This window comes from Rosa chinensis, chromosome 5 (assembly GCF_002994745.2).
Source record: "Rosa chinensis cultivar Old Blush chromosome 5, RchiOBHm-V2, whole genome shotgun sequence".
Taxonomy (NCBI): domain Eukaryota; kingdom Viridiplantae; phylum Streptophyta; class Magnoliopsida; order Rosales; family Rosaceae; genus Rosa; species Rosa chinensis.
Genome location: NC_037092.1, coordinates 82,500,175 through 82,519,244, shown reverse-complemented (window position 1 = coordinate 82,519,244; position 19,070 = coordinate 82,500,175). Strand labels below are relative to the sequence as shown.

General features: G+C 39.4%; 1 protein-coding gene and 1 long non-coding RNA gene across 5 annotated transcripts; one reads left to right on the top strand and one right to left on the bottom strand.

Annotated features, from left to right (window-relative positions):
- Window positions 1–260: 260 nt before the first annotated feature.
- Window positions 261–6,234, bottom strand: LOC112167222 (probable disease resistance protein At4g27220). Of its 2 annotated transcripts, XM_024304203.2 has the most exons (6): window positions 6,003–6,234; window positions 5,263–5,888; window positions 3,942–5,148; window positions 2,326–3,437; window positions 1,754–1,906; window positions 261–580 (listed from the first exon to the last, which is right to left on the bottom strand). In XM_024304203.2, the coding sequence occupies exons 1-5, from the start codon at window positions 6,015–6,017 to the stop codon at window positions 1,876–1,878; spliced, it is 2,991 nt and encodes a 996-aa protein (XP_024159971.1). In that variant the 5' UTR covers window positions 6,018–6,234; the 3' UTR covers window positions 261–580; window positions 1,754–1,875. The 2 variants fall into 2 exon arrangements, with proteins under 2 accessions (XP_024159971.1, XP_024159968.1); XM_024304200.2 differs by having other exon boundaries at window positions 2,326–5,148; window positions 6,003–6,232.
- A 1,036-nt stretch (window positions 6,235–7,270) lies between these two features.
- LOC112165954 lies at window positions 7,271–10,699 on the top strand. 3 transcript variants are annotated; one of them, XR_005810911.1, is made up of 7 exons: window positions 7,271–7,831; window positions 8,048–8,141; window positions 8,243–8,316; window positions 8,729–8,889; window positions 9,534–9,576; window positions 10,032–10,304; window positions 10,458–10,699. It is a non-coding gene; the product is annotated as an uncharacterized LOC112165954 (long non-coding RNA). The 3 variants fall into 3 exon arrangements; XR_002923072.2 differs by lacking the exon at window positions 8,243–8,316 and having other exon boundaries at window positions 7,277–7,831; window positions 8,071–8,141; XR_002923071.2 differs by lacking the exon at window positions 8,243–8,316 and having other exon boundaries at window positions 7,277–7,831.
- The last annotated feature ends 8,371 nt before the right edge of the window (window positions 10,700–19,070 follow it).

Genomic DNA, 19,070 nt, shown 5'->3' with positions numbered 1-19,070 from the left:
ACCAAGTTCTTGATCGTTGAACGTAATCACATTTTAGTAAGTATTTTGGAGGACCACATGTCACAGAATGAAAGATAGCTTAAGCTAATATAAAACAGACAGACAACATATTTTGAGCGATACTTGCATGAATAATGCAGGCGTATTAATAGGGAAGCACTAGACCCAAACCATCTAAGATAATACATAGAACTTTTATCAGTACCGGTACTGCTATTGGGTAAGATATAAGAAACACCTTCAAGTACATTAGTCTGGCCTTTGAATGGAAACTCAGAAAAGCTGTAGAACAACTACCATAATACGAGCATAATGAGACCATAAATCACTTGACTGGTGCTGCTACAATTTCAGCATAGATATATATTACATTATTCTTGAATTTATAAACAATTTTATTTACAAATACCAGTGGCAAGAATCAAATGTCATCCTGATCGAGCATGTCAACTGGTATCTCTTCACTCTCCAAGGTTTCCCAGAATGGCTGTTACAATCCCTTTGGCTGTTTTGAAAGTCACGATCCAGCAAAGCTTCTTGTGCATCAATTGGATTTGCAGCCTCAGCTAGATGACCAACCCTGAACATAATGAAAACTACTTTGAGAAAATTCTTTCTTTTAAATAGCAAAACACTACTTCTTGCAGTTACAATTAACTGACTGCTTCTCTTGAATGAGTTAAAATGACTATGAGAAATCTTTGTATATTCTGTTTTTAAGTGAAAATCACCAACTCTTCTAGTGTATTGACTGAGAATTCACCCTGTAAGTTCATCAATCTGCACCCCACATTCCCACATAATTAATATTAAAAAAAGAGCTTAATTTGGTGTACGGGGATGGGCAATTAGCTGTGCATTGTGGTAGTATGACTCCAAACTCCAAACTCCAAACTTTGGAAAAGGATCTTGATGCAGATGACATAAGTTGTTAAGAATTTAATTCAAAATGCTAACACTACTTCTCTTCGATCATCCCCATGCTAGTTGTAAACACATTTATTGATAACTATAGAATCATCACTCGAAGGACTAATTTCAAAATGCTAACACAATTTCTCTTCATTACCATGGCTACCTGCAATTACATTGATGAATAACACTTGCCATACAAAGACTATTTTCTACAGAGATAATTTTTTTTTTTTTTTTGTATGTATGTGTACTAATAGTACCCATTCATACTTCATAGGTTACAAATTTCTGCTTCGTATGCAGGGTAGACTTCCACTTACAACCCTGACTCCAAATAAGTCACAATCTCTCAAATAAATCAAGACTAACTGAAATGATTAAATACATGATATATGCAATAATCCTGATTCAAATTTATTTCAAACTATACATTTTCATATACCAGTAAATCAGTAATTTGTATCGGTAAGTAGTGAAAAGAATCCTGAGGGACACAAAGTTTTCTGTGTGATATTGTTTTTGTTTTCACACATTTATTATCTTCCATTAATTAATCATCAAATTAAAAAAAAAATTTATTGATAATGACGAATGATAACAAAGAAAAATAAGAATAAGAGCAAAAAAGAAAATTGCAGTTAAAATTTGCTTGCTGTACTGATACACAGAACATTGGGAAAGCAAATGAATAGTGAGAACTCCATATATATTACCATATTTTTTTTTTAGGAAAAGTAACATATTTAGTTTTTATGGCATCGCAAGAAATCTCCATTCAATGAAAAGAAAATAGAAAAGAAAAGAATTCAGTTGATGACACAGCATCATACATTCATACCTGGACAAAGAAATAGAGTTGAACTTGGTTACTGCCTGCTCTGGAAGTCAGAAGCTGAGGGACCATTGCAAGTCAGCGGGACCATTATATGGTCCTATGACTCCTGTCTACTCTGGGAGACTTCACGATTGGAAACCAGATATACTCCTGCATCTACTTGGAAAAAAAAAAAATATATATATATATATATATTAAATATTATAAATTTTAACATAAAAACAACATTCTGAGAGTGTCTATAACATTGTATGTAATTTGCATTACTAGATAAAGAAAACAAAATAATCATCATCGATGTGAAGTATTCTGTATTTCTGTATAATTTTAACCTGTTTTTTTTTTTTTTTGGTTCACATTATGAATGATAACAAAGAAAAATAAGAATGAAAATAAAAAGGCTGTGTTAAATTTGCTTGGTGTTCTGTCGTGCGGAACTCATTTGTATTAAGAGATTGGGAAGAATAAAAAATAAATCACAGATATTAAATGATCAAACCATCGATTCCCAATTGCTACTCTACAAAATATAGGAGAAAAGACAAATTAGGTAAATATTTCACACAGAGACATACCTGTCATGTACAAATTGGTACAGTTGTGGATCATTGAGTTGGACTGGGGTCGTGCTGCCAAAGTAGTTAGAAGCAGAGGTTGAAAATGAAAACTGGTTCCTGCTTTCGAAGGAGTGGAAGAGAGAGGAAGTGGTTGAAAATGAAATCTGGGCGCAATCCACCACAGTCAAGAGTTCCAATGAAGGACACTCAATATCAACAGTAGCACTTGCACCATACAACAGAGGAAGATTCTTCAAAACCAAGTTCTTCATTTTTGGAAAAACCGTCTTCTTGTTGTTCGCTGCTTCAATTACTCTTTCCAACAAAGGGCACTGCTCTACAAAAAGGTCTTCCAATTGATCAAGACACTTAGCTACATCAGATGCGAAGAGACTTTGCAGCAACTCGCAACGGTAAAAGGTCAAAAGTTTAAGACTCTCGAACATTACGCGTGGGGCAGGACCACTACAAATGCTCTTCACTGAACATGGACCCGACAAATATATCTCTCTCATTTTTGATTCTTTCGGCTCAAACCCTTCCGATACAAAGACATATTCCAAATTATACAAACAATTTAAATCTAGTTTCTCCAGATTTGGTAGTCTCTGTACCAATTTTGATACATTCTTCAAGATATTACAAAAAAAAATATGCAATTCCTTCAGATTCGAGAGAGACCCAGGTGGTAACTCGCCAACACACAACTCCTCAAGGTGGATCAGATGTATCAGATGCAACTCTTCCAACTTCTCAAACACTGGTCCTTTTTGAACTCGTCTTGTTGTGTTCATCAACTCTTTCAAGCACACAGAGGAATCAAGAAAATAATCCCATACTTTGAGATGCTTGAGTTTATGTAACCTTCCATGGTCATGTTCCATAAGAATGTCACTCATCCCTTTGCAGCTCATGTACTCTAGCTTCTCTGTTTTCTTTGTCACCGCGTTGATAAACCAATCAGGCAAGGTACTCATGGTTGCTCCATTAAGAAACAAAGATCTTGAATTATGGTTTCTTCCTGTGTGTTTAATGGAGGCGTGTCTGCCGATGATACTTATATGGAAGTAATCCCAATCTGGTTTGGCCTCAACAGTTTTAGGGATGTATTTTGCATCAGATATTCCAACCTGCAATATTTTCAAATTTGATAAACCAGCTAACTCATCAAACCCAATATTGGTTTCTTCTCCTTGTCCCTCAGTTTCACACCCCCAGTTATCAAATCCACAGTACACCATGTACAATTCTTCTAATTTATGCAACTTTGATATCACTTTAGATGGAATTGTGACCATACCGCTACCCCAAAAGCCATTGACATCCAAAATCCTTAGATTGGTCAAATGTCCTATTTCTCTCGACAATTCCCTCCCATGATATTCCCTCATACTAAGAATTTCAAGCTTCTTCAGTTTTCCCACTATAGAAATGTCAATTAATTTCTCGCAAACATCTAAATACAAAGCTTGGAGGTTGGTAAGGAGGCTGAATGATTTGGGTAGAGAGGAAATTCTAGTTCTGCTAAGATCCAAGAGCCTTAATTCATTCAGATTTTGACCAAAAAACTTTTCTGGGATCTCGGTTAAATAATGGTTATGTTTTAGTAATAAAATCTGGAGATTTGGACATACCAACTCTTCTTCGGGCAGCTTGTGAATTTCGTTCCTCATTAGTGAGATTGCAGAGTAGCCTTGATGTGATCCACATGGCCAATGCTTTAATCCATAGCCAGCTTTTACCAGAAACTCGTGCCCATCTTTAGATTTTGCAATATTCAGGGCTGTATCCCGGATGACATCATGCATCTTTACACATCCATTTTTCTCGCTATCCAAAAGCAAGCTTGAAGCTTTCAGGTACTTGACCGCTGAATCTGCTATTCCTCTGGCTTCTTCGATTGTAACGGCATCTCGTCGAAACAATCCTGTCCCGATTGCATACTTGAATAAGTTTCCTAGTCGGATGTCATGGTCTTCTGGGTATAGGCAACAGAGCAAGAAGCATGACTTGTGGTCCTCATCTTTCAAGTGATCATAGCTTAATTTTATACATTCGAACACATCTCCCTTATCGTCAGGGTTGGCACGTTGTGACTTCTGTAGCCGTTGAGCTGCTTTTTCCCATTCTGCTAGGTCTTTATCTCCTAGTGCCCTTGCAACTGCTATCAATGCAACTGGAAGACCCTTACATTCTCCAGCTACCTTCCTTGCTATATCTTTGAATTCGGTCGATTCAAAAGACTGTCTTGCTTTTGACATAAACAATTTCCAAGAATCTTGTTCTGATAAGATATTGAGGGTGATCTTTCTTTGGCACTCCATGGTATGACAGACATTCGATATCCTTGTGGTGAGTATGACTTTGGATTTGCACTTTTGAAGCTCCTTGTAGCTGGGAATCCCTATCTTTGACAAGTCTGTTCTCTCCCAAACATCGTCCAAGATTATAAGGAGTTTTTCTCTTCTCATTATCTCTTCATGCAACCAAGCAGCTCTTCCAATTTCTGTCTCCTGCCACAATTTGAAGCCCAACTGCTCTGCCAATGTGTCCTGAAGGTTTTTGGAATCAGGATTTTTTGAAACGACACCCATAATGACACGATGAAACACCCCACTTTTTCTGAATTGTGCACCGACTTCTTTCACCATGGTTGTCTTGCCAACGCCGCCCATTCCGTAGACCGCCGTTGCGGTGACCTCGTCATCTTGTAGCCCCTCCATAACCTCATCCATGGCTTTTTTTGTTGCTTCAAATGCTTCAAAATCTCCGGTGGACAATGTGGACTCAATTTTACTGTACACAAAATACACAATTGCGTCCACAAGTTCTCTCTCAGAACTACAAGGAAGGAAAAATCAAGAGTCAAATAATCATCCCTTCCGGAAAATTGATAATATAAATCGAAAAGCTATGCTTGATAAATGAAATAGATAGTCTCATCATGATGCTTACTTATAATCCTGCATATTCCAGCCAGAGAAACCGGCCACTTTGTTTAAAGCATCTCTCCATTGCTTCACCTTCTCCGATCTGTGTCGCCCAGAGGTTACATGCTTATCAAAAGCTTCTTTGAAACTCTTCTTCTGAAATCGTACATCAGAGGGTTCCACATTATAGAAAAGTGGAAGAATTCTGTTCTGGTCTTTCATGCACTCACAGATCTTTGCAAGTTCCTCCAAACACCAAGTAGAAGAAGCGTAGTCTCGCGAGAGAACAACAATTGCAAACCTTGATTCTTCAATTGCTGCTATTAGAGTGGAAGAAATAGCATCCCCTACTTCAAGATCTCGATCATCCTTGAATGTTTTAATTCCCCTCCCCTGCAGTCGATTGTATACTTCAAATGCGATACCCTTGCGAGCGTCAGGACCCCTGAAACTCAAAAACACATGATGCTTACACCGACGATCCGTTGATGAAGAAGAAAGAGATGCAGAGGCATCCATGTCAACCAATATTTGATTATCCTCCGACCATCCGACCATATAACTGAACCAACGCTTCACTAGAGTCCATATCCACTTAATAATGGCCTTGCAACTCCATGTCACAATTACCACGATAATCGCCACCGATATCTTTTTGTAATATGCAAAAACAGAGAAGAAGAACAAAAAGGAGTAAAAACCAACAAACAAAAAAGATAAACAAATATTGGAGGATACAACTTATGAAATATCTATGTTTCTGACCTCGAAGAACTCCATTAGCTTCAGGTATTACAAATCCACAAGAGAGCTAGGCTTGGAGAGGAGACAATAGTGAACAAATATCTGTAAGCCTTGTGATCAAACACGAGAGCCTGATACCAAAAAAAATCGATTAAATGGAAGACAGAGAGAGAGTTTGAACGGAGAAAAGAGAGACTGAGAGCGTGTCTAAATTTTCTCTACTTATTTGGGAGTTGGGACTTGGGACCAGGCTCTACTTTCTACTCTTTTTATGACCCGAAATAAAAAAGTTAATTTTTCATCGTCAAATAGTTCGTACCATTGCCTGTGAGAATGTCTGGTTTTTCGTTAGTTAATCACATTTTGGCATTCGGCTGAAGACATGGCTGTGTTTATATTATAATTATACAGAATTACACATGAATTATTTGCCCTTTTTTTTTTTGACAAAGAATTATTTGCTTTTAATTTCAGAAAATTCCCACCGACATGTACCCATCAAGACTTGAGAGTTACAGCAACTTTTCCTACTCAATTCACTGGAACCAACCAGATAGGTGAGAGAGCTAATAATTTCTCCTATGGCAAGTCTATGGACCCCACAAAAGGTAAAGCTTGGGGAAATTATTGGTGCTCATGGGTCCTATGGCATCTTGACCTAAAAACATTGACCTCGGGTTTGGAGGACTCTGCTTTCTTTTTACCAAAACCATTTTACGTTCTTCCCATCAATCTTAGCTAGCCATAACACTTGATATCATATCCTTGTAATAAGAACATCTCAATTTAAGAACAAATGAACAATACAACTTATCACTTCACTCTCACTAGCTAGGTTTCTTGAAGGCAGTTGGGATCTCTTTCGCAGGATTGAACGTTATGATCCAAAACGTTTTAGTTTGTCTATCGACTTTGAAGCCTCAACTACATCACCAACCGAGGCATATCTCTATCTCTATTTTTTTTTTTTTTGAATAAATCTCTATCTGTTTAAGGATATCTCTATTTGTGTTTAATCCACTACAACAAATATGGACATCAGTGACCAAATCATAGTAACCAACCTATAATTGGTCATTAATAGAATTGAATTAATGACCAACATCACCCATTGGTCACTAAAATATCAGCGCGAAATTTTTTCTAAACTCCCGCGTAATTTTTTTTTATCTCAATGACCAAATCTATAATTAATAGTGACCAGCTAATGTTTGGCCACTACAAATTTAATGACAGAACGTTGTCGTTTTGGAGTTAGTGACCAACTATTTTACATTTTTCTTGGTGAATTTTCAAGCGGCAAGTTTTCATGGTCGAAAAATTTCGCGGTCTCCAAAAGGTTATAGGCGCGCTTCCAATTCCCAAATTGTGAATGAAAGATGTGATTGGGTCTTGTTCTTCTCTCACTCCGACTCCCTCCACAAGTCCAACGACATCCTCGCCTCCTCCGGCGACTACCTCCGCCTCTGGGAGGTCAAAGACTCCTCCGTTGACCGCCTCGAGCCCATCTCCGTCCTCAACAACTCCAAGACCAGCGAGTTCTGTGCGCCGCTTACGTCATTCGACTGGAACGAGATCGAGCCTCGGCGAATCGGAACCTCCAGCTTCGACACCACCTGTACGATTTGGGACATCGAGAAGGGAGTCGTCGAGACGTAGCTGATCGCTCACGATAAGGAGGTTTACGACATTGCGTGGGGCGAAGCTAGGGTTTTCGCCTCCGTCTCCGCCGACGGGTCGGTGAGGATTTTTGATCTCCGACTCAAATCTTCTCCGACTCGTACCCATCGACTCTGACTCCGACTCAGATCTTCTCCTCTGCTCCTATTGCCTTCTCCACTGCTCCTATTGTAAGTATTTCTTTCACGAGGCTTGTCGAAAACTGATTCCACTCCATGGTTGAGCTATTGACAATGGGTTTTGTTTTTTTGGCAATCAAATTGACTTTGGGGTTTGAATTGAGAGGTTTCATGAAGCAATTTGGTACTTGAGAGTTAATTTTAGGGTTATGAATGTTTGGGTTTTGATTTGGTTTGATTTCCTTATTTCTAATTTTTATTGATCAGGTTGCTACTTTTCATATATCTAGTTCAAGGATTGGCTGGAGAAGACGAAGAAGGATTGACAAATAAACGATTGGCTTTTCGTATTTCTGGATTGGTAAGAAGTTGCCAGTAGTTCGATTTTTTTTTTCCCATATAACTTGACTTTCTATGTTTGTGTTCTTTTGTATTATCACTTCTATATATTGTGGATTTTAGGAAATTTAGAAGTTGATTTTGCGATATGTCCAGGGACTTCGTCCCAATTTCTGTGTTTTCAGAGTCGTGAGAAGGTAAGCATATATGCTTGCTTGCTTCTATGATATTTGGTTAGTGCGCACTTGTTTAGTATGATAATGTTCTTTTATCATTGTTGGTTAGATTACTTTGCATTGGCACAACACTGCTGAGGTTTATTGTTATGTTAAATATAAGCTCATTCATTTCTGAACTGAACATCGCATTGGTTGGACTCTTGAGAATGTTTTGTTGCTGTGCAGTGAACCATATATATTGATGAAGATCAATACTACATAATATAACAAGTACTATCTTTCCTTTGGATATTTGTTTTTTTATAAAACTGACCCTTTGTGATAGAAGTTGTACAGCATAATATGGGTTTTATCTTTAGCTTGATATGGTGCCTTGATGTGGGTTGAGAGTTTAGTTCTGGGTTGGTAATGTTTCTTGTGTTGTGTGAAGATGGTGATGTGCAGGTGAGGAAGAAGCTTTATGTGCCGAGTGGAGGACAAGAATAGTCACATGAGAATGCTCAACATCTCGTGTTGATGATCTGGTTGCGAATTCGATGGATATTTTAAAAGCGGCTGCGGTGGATGCCGATGGAAATGAATGCGAAGACGGTAGTGTTTCACTTACTTCTTACAAGCCTTATCAGTGATTTATACATTGTAGATTTAGACCACAACCACTGGTTAGACTTACTGCCCTCATTATTTGACATTAAAATTTGAATTTATTAGAAATGGAAGATTACAAAATTTAGGATTGGATCAATTATGTTAATGCTGATTAAGCCTCAAAGTTTATAATCATGTTTAGTGTCTTTTATTTCTCTTTATGTGTGTAGGACTATCTAAAGACTCTGATTGTTTAAAACCATGTTAGGATGTGAACATTTGACCGGTGTTTCTAGTTCTTAAAAGGCCCTCTATCAATTTACCCAGGTTTAGACATCAGAGTGTTATCAAATTGGGTAATTTCTCAGGTAGAAGATGTGGACATCCTTTAGTTTTTCATTTTCTTGAAAAATCATGATATATTTTTCGTTCTTCACTCAGATGTAGTCTAGTCTGACATTTCTTTTCCAGAAAGTCTTAGTCCTAGCATCTTGTTTGTTTTTAATGTCTTACTTTTTCTTATTGGGCACTACGGTGTAAATAAACTCTTTCCAAAAAGAATGCCAGATTGGCTTCATAGATTTAAATATATATAACAATTGTAGATATGATTGGGTTAAACTAATCAAGGATCTCTCTTTGTGCAGTTTTACAGGCAAGGTGATGAAGTTGATTTGTTCCTCTAACCAGGTAAAAGTTCTCTTCCTATTTTCTTAATTAATTTCAGTATTTCTTATATGTGTCAAAACCAAACAATAGTTGACTGAATTTGCTTATCCTCCTTGCTTATAGGAGTAGCATTTGACATATCTGAATTTGCTTATCCTCCTTGGCTTAGATGAAGATTTTATTTTGTCTTTCAAGTTTGTGAGCTAAGTTATTGTTTGGAGATGTCATTGTGTATTTCCCCCTTATACATAAGGCTGCTAGAGCTGTGACTAATTTCCCTGCCCTATATAAGATTTTAAATTTAAGTATCATATTTCCTTAACCAAAAAAATTATTATCCTATTCAGATTTATGAATTAGTGATCTTAACCCATGGTCTTCTATAGTTATTATGATACCTTTTTTCCCACTGTTTTTTGTGTGCAAGTTCATATAATGTCTGATTACTTTTTATCTGATTCATTTTACATATACAGCAAATCATGCTCAAGTGAGGGAGGCAGATCAAGCAGAAACACAAGCAATGCAACTTGCAGAGTGAGTTGATGGCTGCGAAGTCTACTGGAGCTCAGCAATGAGGAGTTAGAGATAGTCAAAGCTGGTGCAGCTCAGCAAAATGAAGAGTTAGAGGCAGTGAAGGCTAGAGCCGCTGCACAAAATGAAGAGTTGGAGGCACTAAAGGCAAGACAAAATCATACCGACATACTTTTACTTAAATTGATGGTGCCGTTATCCTCCCAAAACTGATGGTATGCATGCATGATTCATTTGTGCTATTGCAATTATATTATATCAAGGAAATATAATTAGTGTATATAGTGAATACTAGGCCTTTCTTAGGTGCAGCTCTTACCTACATTAGGATGAAGATTATAACTTGTATATGTTTTGTTATATTGCAGATTGGTCTAAGCTTAAAAAAAGTACATCTTGCAAACTATCATTGAAGGCCGCCTTATTGAACTTCTAGAAAGACTTGTATGTATTTCCATTTATTTTGAAATTGCTGTTAAGGATGGATTGACATTTGTATATTTTGGATTTGCAAATTTAATTAGTATGTCAGGATAGAGATACATGTCTTATATTGTATTGGAATTGAGTAGTTTAATATTGATAACTGGTATTTGAGTACATTTCGTTTTGTGGTGTTGGAGTATTGAAGGCTACTTTGATTTGTATTGATGCAGTAAATGATCAGGTTTGTTTTAACAACCAGGAAAAATTGCCAAAATTTAGTTACCAAAGTACCAATGATCTAGCAATATGGTCACTAAAAGCATGTCAGTGAATGGTTTTTAATGACCAAATTTTGCAATTCAGTGACCATTGGTAACACCTTTAGTGATGAATTTGTAGGTCACTAATGCCATTATTATTTGTGACCATAAGACCATGGTCACTAAAGACATTTTGAATTAGTGACCAACTTACATTTGTTGGTCACTAAATAGAATCAGTGAGGGACCTATAGTGACCACCTAAATTTGGTCACTAACCATATTTAGTGACCAAATTTGTTAGTTTCAGTGACCAATGTGGTGGTCATTAATACCCAAATTTGTTGTAGTGATCCAAACTCTAGGTTACTTGACCTAGTGGTAATAGGGTTCAATTAGAAGAATCTAGAGATTCTCTTTCCTTGTATGATTCTAACTCTATGCATTGTAATCCTCTATATAAAGAGTAAAAGAGGCCCCTATTATCAATGAGAATACACAACAAATTTCTCTCAATTTCTGATTCCCTAAAACACGTTATCAGCACGAAATTCTAACCCTGAAACCCTAAATTCGTAGCCTTCAAACCCCATAAACATCCGCCGCCCACCTTGAAGCTCTCAATCCCAGGAACCCAGAACCGGCGGCACTAGACCCAAAACCGGCCGGAATCAACCTGAACCGGCCATCGGAAGTTTTCAAACCGGCCTCCCAAGAAAAATCCAAAGATCTCCTGTGCGGTTCGCCATCTTCCCGTCCACTCTTCAAGGCCAAATTTTGTCAGTAGCTGCACCTCGTCCCCAGAATCCGGAATCTGAAATTTCACCAACGGAACTGGCCAAAATTCAACGAACCGACCACCGGCGTCAACCTAACCTGAACCGGCAGAAAGAGAAAAAAAAAAAAAAAAAGGAAAACTGTGCAGCCCAAGCCCAACTGCAGAAGCCCACAGTCGAGCCCAAGTGCAGCAGGCCCCAGCGAAGCCCAAGTGAATCAGCCGAGCCGCCAAGCCGCCGAATCCCCTGTGAAGTCAGCATAAACGCAGGCGTCCAGTCAGCTGCCACGTCATCATCGGGACTGCCATGTCAGCAGCTGCCACTACGTTAGCACCCCCGGTCAACGGTCAGTCAACGCCAGTCAACACTTTTCCTGCCACTTTTCCATCGACTTTTCCGGTGACATTTTTCCGGCCAACTTTTCGGTCAAGTTTTCCAGCCACTTTTTAAGGTAATTTTTTTTCTAAAAGTTCCCGTTTTTTAAGTTTTTTTTTAATTTCTTCTTCTTTTCTCGGGGACTTCCAACATCCCTTCTTCTACCCCCCCTTTCTTCTTTATAGGGGAAACCAAAAAAGCCTAACTGTGGAGGTTCGTGCTCACTCCAAGCTTGGAGCTTGTAGAGTAGTCCTCCAAACTTAGAGTTTGTTGAGAAGAAAACGATCGACCACATACATCATTGTTTCGATCTAATCCAAAACCCCTCTTGGAATCAGATTTTCTTGGAAACGACTACGCTCAGAAAAATCCCTAATTTCTTGGAAGCGACTACGCTCAGAAATTTAATAGTTTTTCGTGGTAGCCTTTTTTGCTCCGAAACTAACCCTAATCTTGTATTGTTTTTTAGGATGAGTTACCTGAACAAGTTGAACTTTGTTCCACTAGAGACAACTGGCGTGGGATACCATAGGTGGGTCCGAGATGTGCGCCAACATCTTAAGGCTGATGGACTTCTGGAAGTCATCCAAGAGCCTAGTCAGAACGTGCTCTCCATTGAGCAAGCTACTGCTTTTGAAGCAAATCAAGCTAAAGTCATCATTCTCATGACAAGGCACATGAATGAAGCGCTCCAAAGTGAATACCTCAATGAGGAAGACCCAAGAAAGCTATGGGTTGAACTTGAGCAGTGATTTGGCAATGTTCGTGACTCCCTGCTTCCTGATTTAGAAGTGCGATGGCATAGCCTCCGCTTCTGTGATTTCAAGTCTGTGCTTGATTATAACTCGGAAGCTCTTCGTATCAAGTCCTTAATGGAGTTTTGTGGCCAAACCATAACCGATACGATGTTGATCGAGAAGACTCTCTCTACCTTCCCCGTCTCTGCCCTGATGATTTCAAAGAATTATCGGATTGATGTGAAAGCAGGACGTATCACGAGGTTTCATGAGCTTATTGGCGCCATGAACGTAGCTGAAAAGCACGACAACATACTCGTGAAGAACTATAATGCTAAACCCGTGGGAACTAAGTCTATTCCGGAGTCTAACTATAGTCGCACCCCCAAGGGAGGACGCAAGGAGCGAAACCCTAAGAGTAGGGACAATTCTGGACGCTCTGGTCCATATTCTCGCCCTAAAGAGGAAGGAAATCGCCAAGAGAGGCGTGCACGGAATCGTGGAGGTCAACATGTGAAGACAGAGAGAGGCGGAGCCTCCGGCTATGGTGGTGACGCCACCAAGAATAATAGTCGTCCAACACATGCACCAAAAGCATCTCGATCAAGGGAGCCTGACCATAAAGATGTTTGTCTTTGATGTGGATCAAGTGGACATTGGGCAAGGAGGTGTACTGCATCCCAGAACGTTGCCAACGCATACAAGATGTATCGTGAAGCAAGGGAGGCAAATTACATGGAACAAGAAGATCAAGATGGAGATCTCGATCTAAGGGTGGAAGACTACAAGGATCAAGACCCAGAAACTGGCGATTTTGATTAAGTCTTTTTATTTTCCAAGAGATGTAGGCAATTGCCATATTACTTTTGTAGTAGATGCCAATGATATTAGTCTTTCTTCAAAGTAGGCGTACTTAATGTAAAAGTGATGTCTAGAAAGGTTTTGAGATAAGTGGTACTTAAGCGACCTTTGCTCCACCGACATCTCTCTACTTAACTGGTCACATTTACATTGGAATTACCGAAAGAAGTTAGGCGACTACCATTGTTTTGCATTAACTAGTTTATTGGATTAGATTTTCTTTGGTTAAGAGAAACGATGATGTAATTCCGTTTGGCTTATTAATAAAAGTTGAGTTCTTTTCTTTATGACTCCTTTTTTTAATTACGAGCTTTTCTTTTAGGAATGGATGAACTTCAATGTCTTGCGGATAGTGCGACTACGCACACCATTCTACAACATAGGAAATTATTCTTAGAGATGTTGCCTACATATTCATCTGTGACTACGATGGCTGGGCCATCAAGTTTAGTTCAAGGTCATGGAATGGCCCAATTCCTTTTGCCCAATGACACCTTGATTAAAGTCACTGAAGCTCTCTATGCTCCTAAGGCAAATCGAACCTTATTAAGCTTTAAAGATATTAGAGCCAACGGATTCCATGCGGAAATACATAATGAGAACGGAATAGAATTCCTTTGCATTACCTCTAATGATTGCGGACGGAAGCAGATCTTAGAGAAGCTTATGTGTCAATCTAGTGGACTTTATGTCACTACAATTCGACCAATTGAATCCAATAATGTCATAAGAGAAGATCTCATGGATTCAGACACATATTGGCTTTGGCATGATCGACTAGGACATCCTGGTTGTGATATGATGCTCTGTATACTTAAGACTTCACACGGGCATCCCTTTTTCAGAGTGAGAAGAAGCAAGAATCAAAAATTGATTCCAGGACTTAGCAAGACCGCGAAAATTGCAGCTTCTGGCGCTGCTGCTGTCTTGGGCTGCCGAAAGGCCGCCCCTGTCCCTAGTGATGACGCCATAAGTGGCGCCAACCATGCGAATGACGCCACACAAACCAATTTCCATGGCTCTAACGCCATAATGGGAGACGTAGTCACACACTTTGCTTCTAATAGCGCTACTGATTTGAGTGCTTAAATGCAACTTACGCGCAATAAGAGCACGGTCATCAAAGAAGTGGGAAATATTTGAACCCGAAATTATCGTACCACGGGGATTGAAAAGCTAACTTTAATCCTTGGTTATGCCGATTACTAAGTCACCAACAATTTAACAAACAAAACCTAGAAAAATAGCACCAAGCTATTTACATGCCCGACTCGAAACAACCAAGCCTAAAATGGGTCAAGAGAATCACAAATAAATGCGGAAGCTCACAACCAAATGGTATGGACAATGAAAGTAGTTTGTGAAATTTGATTTTGATTGCAAAAAATAAAATTGACAATTGAAAATTAAAATTGTAACTAAAAATAAAGATGATAGAAACTTATAAAGAAATGGAAATTAGGTCACTAGGGTATCCTCCTAGCCAAATCTAATGCATAAATATGCTCTGACAATGGTCATTCAATTCATAATGGCATCAAGAACCATACCCAAGGATTTTCAAGGCTCATGGGTCATTAGATTCCTTAAAGGGTATTCCTACTCGGGATCAAGGGTCGTAGAAACTCAATTGGGACAATCTAGAGCCTTGTTAGGGCCTCTAGTTGCACCAAAAGGCGAAGAGTCCTAGAATCAAGGTTCCCAAGCTAGCCAATACGGCAATCGAAATTGGTATTGTAGCTAACCATGTTCTAAACAAGTGTCCTAGCTATAAATTAGAGAAGTGATTAGGTCCCCTAATTTGTTCTAGACATGCTCATCTACACATTCAAGAGTTAATCAAGTTCCTAAACATGCATTTAAGCCAAATATTATAGAATAGAACATATGCCAAACACGAAATTGAAAACCATTAAATCAAAACATATTTATTACATTAAATCCATGCTAGGGCTCAAACCCTAGCTTCCTAAATAGACTACTCACAACTCATCCACAAATCAACAACAATATTCATCAATTAATTAAAGAGGTAAAGGTGAAGAAGAGTGAAAAGTAATAAGAACAAGTCACAAATTGCTATGGAGTAATTATGACAAGCCTTGATTTATGGCTTCCCACTATACCCAATCTCAAATCTTGATGCCTCTTGAAATCCCTTGAGAAATTGATGAGGATTTGATGGAATTTTGGTGAGGTGATGGTGGATCTTGGTGAGGAGGAAAATAAATCTTGGTGAGGAGGAATCTAAATCTTAGTGAGGAGAAAAATGGATCTTGGTGAGGTGGAGTGGATCTTGGTGAGGAGGAGAATGAATCTTGGTAAGGAGAAAGAAATGGTGTGGAGAGGTGATTTTGGGTGTAGGGTGAGAGAGAGAGTGATGGGTTTCTGGTGGTTTTTGCGGCAGAAGGGGAAGAGGCCTTTGTTCGTCTCGTCTCAAGTATTAGAGTCAAGGGATTATATATATAGGCTGGGTCAAAAAATGTGTGTGGCTGTTCATATCCCACAAGAGAGAAGATAAGGGGTCTTCGTGTTTCTTGAGAGAAAGGAAAGGATAAAAGAAAATGGTGAGGTGGCTTCACACAATTGGCTTGAGGGGGAAAGGATAATTAAGGACCATTTGCTTAATTGCCAGACCGTGCTGCAGCATTCATTCCTCTTTTATTTCATTTTTTTTTTCTTTTTCTATTTCTTTATTCTCTCTCTCAAAATATATACACATATATAAATATATATGTATACTCTTCTCCACGATCTCAATATATTTCCACACCAACCATCAAGGAAGTAGTCGGGTTTCACTTCTCTCGCTGACATTGATCATGGTTGACTGGAACCACTATTTCATCTTTTTTCTCGGAAACTCCAATTTGCTCAATTTTCTATCACTTTATCTTGATTTCCGCAATTCCGCTTATTTCCTACACAATAAATAAAATTAGATTAATTACATTATATTGGCTCAAGGATTAGCTTATTTCTAGTGTTTTAGATACAATTACATGCATAAAAATGCGTGTAATCAGCTACAGACGCTCAGGCCCAACCAAAATCCTCATTGGTTGCTTCTAAGGCCCCTCGCTCATTTTGCAAAGCCTGTTCCTTCGGAAAATTAGGACCGAGACCATCCTACGCAAAGGATCCAAAAATACTCATTCCGTTCTTACAGAGAATCCAAGGGGATATCTGTGGACCAATTCAACCATCATGCGGAACTTTTAAATACTTTATGGTATTGGTTGATGCGTCGACACGCTGGTCACATGTCGCGCTATTGTCCACTCGAAATGCTGCTTATGCTAAACTCCTCGCCCAGATTATCCGTCTACGGGCTCACTACCCTGACCATCTTATTAAGTCGATTCGACTTGATAATGCTGGGGAGTTTACATCGAAAACGTTCGATGACTATTGCATGTCACTGGGGATTGATGTAGAGCATCCAGTTCCCCATGTTCATACCCAAAATGGTCTCGCAGAAGCCGCTATCAAACGACTACGAATGATAGCGCGGACATTGGTTATGGGCACCAATCTCCCTGTTTCTGCTTGGGGATATGCAATATTGCATGCAGCAACACTCATTCGTCTACGACCCACTGCAACCCAATCTTACTCTGCGTTACAGCTAGTGACTGGATACGAACCTGATATCTCGCATTTACGCATTTTTAGGTGTGCCATCTATGTGCCTATTACGCCACCACAGCGTACTAAGATGGGTCTACAACGAATGGGCATCTATGTTGGCTTTGAATCTCCAACTATTGTCCGCTATCTTGAACCCTTGACAGGCGATCTCTTTACCGCTAGATTTGCGAATTGTCACTTTGATGAGACAGTCTTCCCATCGTTAGGGGGAGATAAGAACACAGATGTTCAACAGGAATGACAGGAATTGTCGTGGTCTGTCCCCACTATGTCTCATCTCGATCCTCGTACAGCACAGTCCGAACTTGAAGTGTGAAGAATAATCGAGCTCCAGAACGTAGCAGACACTCTGCCTGATACGTTTTTTGATGTTGCCAAAGTGACGAGATCACACATACCTGCTGCAAACGTGCCTGCAAGGATCGATGTCCCAAATACTGGACATCACGCCACTCCTGTGACATCAGGGGATGGCGCCATTGCCCAACATGACAATGATGTGGCATCTATGGCCGCAGGTCCCGCAAGGAAGCGCGGTAGAACAATTGGTTCGAAGGATACTCGCCCTAGAAAGAAAGCGAATGAGGCACTGATAAATCCTTTGATCATCGATACTCAAAATCCTTCCCATGAGAATGTTCCAGATTACGGTTATGTCCAAGAGACATCATTGGGGGACGCCTCAATGTCAGAACCTGTCCATGAGAACGTAGAGATCTCTGTAAATTACACTAGTGTACATGGGACTTGGGAAAGAAACTCCATCATCATTGATGATGTATTCGCGTATTCAGTGGCAAGTGAGATTATTGAGACCGATGACATCGAACCACGCTCCATTGATGAATGCCAACGTAGAGCTGATTGGCCAAAATGGAAAGATGTGATCCAGGCAGAACTTGATTCTCTAGTGAAAAGAAAGGTATTTGGCAAAATTGTACCAATACCGCCCAACACCAAACCAGTTGGTCACAAATGGGTATTCGTTAGAAAGCGTAATGAGAAAAACGAGATTGTAAGATATAAAGCTCGCCTTGTGGCACAAGGCTTCTCACAACGCCCTGGAATCAACTACGAGGAGACCTATTCTCCCGTAATGGACGTCATTACGTTCTGCTACCTTGTCAGTTTGGTAGTTGCCGAAAAACTGAACATGCAACTTATGGATGTGGTTACTGCGTATCTATATGGGGATCTAGATACGGAAATATACATGAAGATTCCAGATGGAATTCAGTTACCAAAATCAAGTGGCTCTAGACCACGGAGCGCGTTTGCGATTAGATTGAAACGCTTACTATATGGATTGAAACCATCCGGACGGATGTGGTATAACCGTCTAAGTGGCTACTTGATTGGGAAGGGATATGTCAACAATGAACTATGCTCATGTGTGTTCATAAAAAGGACAAGTTCCGGATTTGCAGTAGTAGCGGTTTATGTTGATGACATGAACATAATTGGCACCCTTAAAGAGTTAAGGGAAACCGCTGAACACTTGAAATCCGAGTTTGAGATGAAAGATCTTGGGAAAACACGATTTTGCCTCGGTTTAGAACTCGAGCACCGTAGAGATGGTATCATGATTCATCAATCAGCCTATACCCAAAAGATGCTTAGGCGTTTTAACACTGATAAGATTAAGCCTTCAAGCACCCCAATGGTCGTCCGTAGTCTTGATCCAAAGAAGGATCCATTCCGTCCAAAAGATGACGACGAAGAAGTGCTAGAGGCAGAAGTGTCATATCTAAGTGCAATAGGCGCATTGTTGTACTTAGCACAATGCACAAGACCGGATATCTCATTCGCAGTGAACTTGCTAGCTAGATATAGCTCTGCGCCAACACGACGCCATTAGACTGGTGTTAAAGATATCTTTCGATACCTAAGTGGTA

Coding starts and splice junctions, on each gene's coding strand:
- LOC112167222 (XM_024304200.2), bottom strand. Junction 5,149..5,262: donor TGGAATATGCAGGATTATAA/GTAAGCATCATG, acceptor CCTTCCTTGTAG/TTCTGAGAGAGAACTTGTGG. Junction 1,907..2,325: donor TACCAATTTGTACATGACAG/GTATGTCTCTGT, acceptor TTTTCCAAGTAG/ATGCAGGAGTATATCTGGTT.